The sequence below is a fragment of the Punica granatum genome, chromosome 1, assembly GCF_007655135.1.
Source record: "Punica granatum isolate Tunisia-2019 chromosome 1, ASM765513v2, whole genome shotgun sequence".
Lineage (NCBI taxonomy): Eukaryota > Viridiplantae > Streptophyta > Magnoliopsida > Myrtales > Lythraceae > Punica > Punica granatum.
The window spans coordinates 10,273,975-10,280,974 of NC_045127.1; the positions used below are offsets into that span (position 1 = coordinate 10,273,975).

General features: G+C 41.3%; 1 protein-coding gene and 1 pseudogene across 1 annotated transcript; both read left to right on the plus strand.

Annotated features, from left to right (window-relative positions):
* Positions 1-3,144, plus strand: LOC116203112 (annotated as a pseudogene).
* A 2,223-nt stretch (positions 3,145-5,367) lies between these two features.
* On the plus strand, positions 5,368-7,000 carry LOC116203123 (triadin-like). Its single transcript, XM_031534789.1, has 3 exons — positions 5,368-5,412; positions 5,864-6,334; positions 6,776-7,000. The coding sequence occupies exons 1-3, from the start codon at positions 5,368-5,370 to the stop codon at positions 6,902-6,904; spliced, it is 645 nt and encodes a 214-aa protein (XP_031390649.1). The 3' UTR covers positions 6,905-7,000.

The window sequence follows — 7,000 nt, forward strand, 5'->3', positions numbered from 1 at the left end:
ATGGAGCCGAAGAGCAGCAGCAGCTTCGACGTGGAGCAGGGGGCACCCTCGATCGACAATGATTCCACTCCGAACAAGAACTTCGACGATGGCGGCCGTGTCAAAAGGACCGGTAATATTATTCATATTATATGCATTATAGGGTAAGAACGTGTAACTGCACCATGTATGTCCTCGCTAAGGACGTCAACTTCTGCTGTGGATTCAGGAAAGTTGGTTTCAGCCAGTGCCCACATCATAACAGCAGTGATCGGGTCGGGAGTGCTGTCCCTGGCATGGGCGATAGCCCAGCTCGGATGGGCTGTGGGTCCGGCAGTCCTCATGGCATTCTCCTTCATCACCTACTTCACCTCCACCCTCCTGGCTGATTGCTACCGGTCCCTGGACCCCGTCACGGGGAAGCGGAACTACACCTACATGGACGTTGTGCAGGCCAACCTAAGTAAGTCCTATTCCGGGACATTCCATTAAATCAGAATTATACTTTATACGACGATTAATTAATTTATCAGAAAATTCGAAACACGTTAGATCTCATGCTTTTCAAGGGGATCATTCAATTCAATTCAATTCAAATTGAGTTTTGTCTTCTTTTTCCTTAAATTCTGAAGTGATTTCTAAAATTCTTAATGAATTATTACGTTAGAATATCTATTTATTTATTTTAATTTTCAGGAGGGAAAAAAGTTCTGCTCTGTGGATTGGCGCAGTATGGGTATCTCCTTGGGTTCACCATTGGCTACCCCATCACTGCCTCTATTAGCATGGGGTAAGTAAAATTTCTGCCAAAGAAAAAAAAAAAAAGAGCCTGATAATCGTCCAGCTCGATCAATTATTACGATTATTGATTGTTATATTTTGTTATTTGATTATTACAAAGTCTAGTTTCCAAAGGTTGATTGTGATTGTTAGGTAAAGAAATAATGCAAACCTTAGCGAATCATAAATCCCTACAAACCGGACTTTGTGATTTACTGATGAGAAGACGATCAATGTAGTAACCGTATACGATCAGTGATGTCTAGGTTTCCTTTCTGTTCTACTGATTGTCTTCTGCACTGGGTTCAATGTGTTTACAAAATGTACCAACGCAGGGCTGTGGAAAGGTCGAATTGCTTCCATAAGAACGGGCACCACGCGAAGTGCATCACATCGAACTATCCCTCCATGGTCATATTCGCGTGCATTCAGATCATCCTCAGCCAAATCCCCAACTTCCACAAGCCCTCGTGGCTCTTGATCCTCGCCACCATCATGTCCTTCGCCTACTCCTCCATTGGCCTTGGCCTCTCCATCGCCAGAATAATAGGTAAGCATCCGTCTTGAGGGCCCCGACGAGTGATCCGGTCCTAAAGGAGAATTTGATGCATGGTTGATGGCAATGACTTGAATTATCTGAAATATTGTGCTTGTGTGAAGGGGGAGCGCATGTGAAGACGACCTTAACAGGGGTGATCGTCGGGGGGGACGTATCCGGGTCGGAGAAGGTGTGGAGGACGTTTCAGGCCCTCGGTGATATCGCTTTTGCCTATGCTTATTCTACCGCCCTAGTCGAGATCCAGGCAAGTTGATTAGTCCCATGCTTTATTCTCGCACCTGATATTATCTTATTTTATGATTTAGTGAACGGTAAAAGTGGCAAGAGTTAACTGAAATGAAATGTAAGAGATATTAAGATACTAGTTAAACAACCAAATTAACTGTCACTTTCCATTTCGATTTTGAGTTTTTGGTCCAGACCCTAGGAAGAGATCAAATCGTACAAACTATGATAGATTGACATGAAATTAGATGCTGTGGCCATGTGACCATACTAGGACCAATAATGTGCGGTGGACCACAGAATTTCCTTGTTTTTGGCCAAAGGAAGGCTCATATTCTCAATTTAGTTGAAGCCTGCAATCTTTTTTAATATAACGTTAGGTATCATTTACTTTATCAGAAAAATTATCGGATGTCCTTAGAATCATAGATAAGGTCCATTTGTGGACCGAATGATAATTCTTTGTATGGTTTGTTCGCTTGGAATGTCACTGTTTGAGAATGCGATGGCCTCTTATGTTGTTATGTATTCTTCATATACCGATTTATGGTTTGACTTATCACATTAGCAGGAATGCATTCAAGTTCGCTAGTCGTTGTGCAACTCTATTATTCTTCCCTCAATTCAATCAATTTAATAATAAATTCTCCCAATTATTCAATACTCTTTAATTTTTTAAAATTTTATAACAAATTCTCTCACATACTTTTTCTTAATAATTATTATAATTAAGTTTTTAATAATTAAAATTTTCACATATGTTGTCTTTATCTTCATAAAGTAGAGTAGAGTAAACTAGAGTAATAACTCTACTCCTTGCATCGGAATGTTGCAGGATACCCTTAAGTCGAGCCCTCCGGAGAACAAGGTGATGAAGAAGGCATCTCTGATTGGAATCGCGACTACGACCCTCTTCTACATGATGTGTGGGTGTCTCGGTTATGCTGCGTTCGGGAAAAATGCGCCAGGGAACTTCCTCACTGGGTTCGATTTCTAGGAGCCCTTTTGGCTGATTGATTTCGCCAATGTGTGCATCGTGATTCACCTGATCGGAGCTTATCAGGTCACATCTAATTTCATCTCATGAAACCATGTGACATTCGTATCAGTATCTGCCCTTCTACAAAGGCACAAAAGAGATCGTATCATCATAGTGTTTTTGCACCTCCTCCTTGTAGGTATCTGCCCAGCCTATATTCGGGTTTGTAGAGAAATGGTCCTCTGAGCAGTGGCCAGAGAACAACTTCATAAACCTGGAGATCCCCGTAGAGATTCCGTGCTATGGGACGTACTGCATCAACCTTTTCCGGCTGATATGGAGGACAGTTTACGTGATTATAACAGCTCTGTTGGCCATGATATTCCCGTTCTTCAATGACTTCCTGGGCCTGATTGGGGCTGCCTCCTTCTGGCCCCTGACAGTGTACTTCCCGGTGGAGATGCACATAGCCAGGACGAAGATGAAGAAGTACTCATTCACGTGGACGTGGCTCAAGATACTGAGCTGGGGCTGCCTGGTCGTGACGCTTGTGGCAGCAGCCGGATCGGTCCAGGGTTTGGCTCAAGATGTCAAGACCTACAAGCCCTTCAAGACCCAATAGAAACCTTACCCTCCTTCGGTCTCTATACATATGTGTGTGTGAGAGAGAGAGAGCGAGCTTTAGTGTATATAACATAAGATACTGAGCTGGGGCTGCCTGGTAGTGACGCTTGTGGCAGCAGGCGGATCGGTCCAGGGCTTGGCTGAAGATGTCAAGACCTACAAGCCCTTCAAGACCCAATAGAAATCTTACCCTCCTTTGGTCTCTATACGTATGTGTGTGTGTGAGAGAGAGAGCGAGCTTTAGTGTATACAACATAAGATACTGAGCTGGGGCTGCCTGGTCGTGACGCTCGGGCAGCAGCCGGATCGGTCCAGGGCTTGGCTGAAGATGTCAAGACCTACAAGCCCTTCAAGACCCAATAGAAACCTTACCCTCCTTCGGTCTCTATACATATGTGTGACTGTGAGAGAGAGAGTGAGCTTTAGTGTTATATAATATAAATCTAATGTTTGTGTGATGTCTCCCGCTAGGAAATAATATGCTAGATTATTGAGTACATTTCTATCGAAGAGCAGATTTCGCACAAGAATTGTTATATCATTCCCAAAAAAAAAAAAAAAAAAAAAAACGAAGAAGAAGAAGCTACTTCTCGGGAGGTACAATTCCCCTTCCCCTCTTTTCTGGGCAGAGTATCGGGACAAAGTTCCACGTACTCAGATTGTACACCCTAATGATTCTTCTATCACAAGATTTTGGCAGAGATTAGACCTACGCTGTCATAATATAGATATATATATATATATATATATATCTCTACACACACACAAACCTCCGGATAATTGGAGAAGGAATGGATCGATCAGCCTGCTAGGTTTGGCACTTCTGCTGCTGATCCGGGAGAAGGCTTGCCATACTGACAAAACAGACTACTTTAAAGGTCGACGAGAGCTCCTCTCCCAAATATCCTGCATCCTGCAGGAAGCTATTAGCAGCGGTGAATAAAGTATTTTTCGATATCTTGAAGTTTGACGCTCTTATCTTCACTTGAACGGAGTGTATTCATCCTCGATTTAGAACCAAAAGTTCTGGATTCTATTTTTCACTTTGTTCTTCGCTAGGCCCACGAGCTTCGTCTAGCTTCTTAATCTTTCCTTCTGGACTGCTGAGATATATATACAACAAACGGTTCTCGCACTCTCCCGAGCAGTGACCGTTCCCGGGAGACTCCGATGAGGCGACGCTAATTAGTTGCCTTTGGTCTCATTGAGGCTGAAGTTGTGCCTCACTGGGTTGGTTGGGCAACTTTGGGCTTTCTGTGGCCATCAATGGTTGCCTTCTGTTGCAATTAATCTTCATGGCACCACTTTTATCAATGAGTTGTAATGGGTTGTATGAATGAGTTGTTTTTTATAGCGGCCCAAGGATCCTAAATCCATGTGATGAAAAACCACCCCGTACTCCATGCTACCAACATGCCACGAACTAAGGAATTCATGCCAGCGTCTCATGTGGCGAGTAGAACCTACTTACAATTTAGGAATATAAGTTGCCAATTAAGTTCACGATGTGCTTTAGCATTTCACCTCTCTCACATACACACACACATATATATATATATATGCTCATCTACCTCTTATGGAAGTCTAGAATCTAACATTCAAAGGTATCTGTATACATCAGGGGCAGCAAAGGCCGGAACTGGTGCTTCTAAAAACATACGGCCGAATCGAAGACCAGCACGAGGAAATCTGGATGTAGAAGATACAACTGTAAGTATAATTAAATGAAAATGCTGAGTTACGATTTTCTTTAAAAAAAAAATGGTTATGGTAATTTAAGGGCCTTGCTAATAAGAGATGTTGAGCTTAGAGAGCCACCAAGAAAGGTAGAGAAGTAATTCATAGTCTGATGTCTATAGGTAATCTTGTCAATAGTTTGCTAGACTACTGTCAGCATAGTGGTAGGCGCAATGGGTTGGTAAATGACAAACTTTCCAACTGTAAGGATATGACTCAACCGCAAATTGAGTTCGTAGTGGGTGGACTGTACCTTCAGGGGTGCGAAACCCACTGAAAGCACCTCATAACCAGGGCATATCTTTTCCTGCTATATATGTTGAGAGGTTTCCCCCATTTCTGTTGCTATTAAATTGATCGAGCTCAAAAGAGCGAGTACACATAATTTGAATGAAACTAGTAGTTAAATGATTTTAGAAAAGTTATTTTGGTAATTCTTCTTTTTCTTTTAAATCCTCTTTTTTTTTATGTTATGGAAAGGAAAATGTCGAATATCATATTCTTTCCTGCAACAAAAGATGTCTTACAGGTTGCTAAGTTCCCCAATGAATTTTTCAGTTAAGGAACGAAAAAGAAAAAGTTCTTTAGAGTCAAGTTATGGGCCATCCTATATTTACTGTTATATTAGTAATATCAAAATAAAGTAATGTATTAAGGAGTCTCTTTTGATCTAATTCTTTTTCTTTGCTCTATAAATGTAAATTATCGTAATACGTAACATTAATTGAGATTTTTTTGTATCCATCTAAAAATCTTCCTCAATAGTTCAATGTACTAATGAAAAAAAAAATTGGTAATCGTAACTTTGTTATACTCATATCATTAGACCAGTTCTAATTTCTTGATTTAATATTTGAAATATTGAAAAAAAAATTGACAATAATAAGAATAGAAAATTTTATTTGAATTTTCCATATCTTGATTTTTTATTTAATATAGGTGTTCATTGCTTCTTCTGAGACATATAGAATTTACTCCAGGGTAAGGAAGCAGCAGCTGCTACACCAGAAACAAAGGCAAAAAGCAAAGGTAGAACTTCTAGAAAAGATAAGCAAGACGGCACTTCTAATGAACCAGAAGGAACACGTACCTTAGAAATCAAACAGGAAAGTGTATCAGGTAGTCTCAAGTCGCAGAAACGAACAGCTGCAGAGAAAGCAAAGGTAGGAATTTCTCGGCAAGCACAGGCTAACCCCGAGCAAGATGGGCATCAGAAGGAACACTTGCCGAGCAAAGGTCGAATATCTATAAAGGAGGAGAAAGCAACGGCTGAGAATGACGAGGGGCAGAAGAAACGCAGGTTGAGCACTCTCTACGCTGATGAGAGATTAAAAGACAAACAACCTGAGCAAGAGAAGCCAGACAGCAAGAAGGCGAAGATGTCAAGCGCCAAGAAGGAAGGTAAATCAGAAGTGCCAAAATTAGCCGAGTCGGTGAAGAAAGAGAAGCCAGTAAGCCCAACTCGTGCGGGTTTGCTCTTGGTTTGCTTCATTCAGGTTCCATTTGATAGAATTCTAAAAATTCAAAGTGCTTGGAATTAAGTTATGAAGAAGAAAAGAAAGGGAGGTTGAGTTGAGGACGAATTGATTAAAGAGCTCTTGAAACATTTAAGTAGCTCTCTACCCCTTTCTTGATTGGGTGCTGGATAGACATTCCCGACACACTGCATATATATCTCTGTCCCCAATGCGGATCAAATTGTGCATGTTATTGGTGATTGATCTGGTACACTGATGACAGTGTGTGTCGGGCATATCTAACCATTTCTTGGGCAGTCCCTCCCACTCTGTTCCTTCTTAACTTAATTACAACACTTGGTTTTTTCAGAAAGGAACCTGACTTGAATGATATTTGGAGGCGTCGTGTGATACCATCTCTGTTTTTTATCTCAGGCGCCAAAGTTGCTCGCAAAACCCGAAGAGCTTAGGACGCGGAGATTGAAAGTGATGAAGACTCTAGGATTAATTGGGCCCTCAGGTTCACCATTTCACAGAAACGGTCAGATCATAGTTGTAGATTGATAAATAACTGCTGGAAACGAGTTACTTTTGTCATTGTAATTGCATGAGTTCCATCCCCTAAACAGGAAACTCAATTCTACAAATTCGTTGAACTCT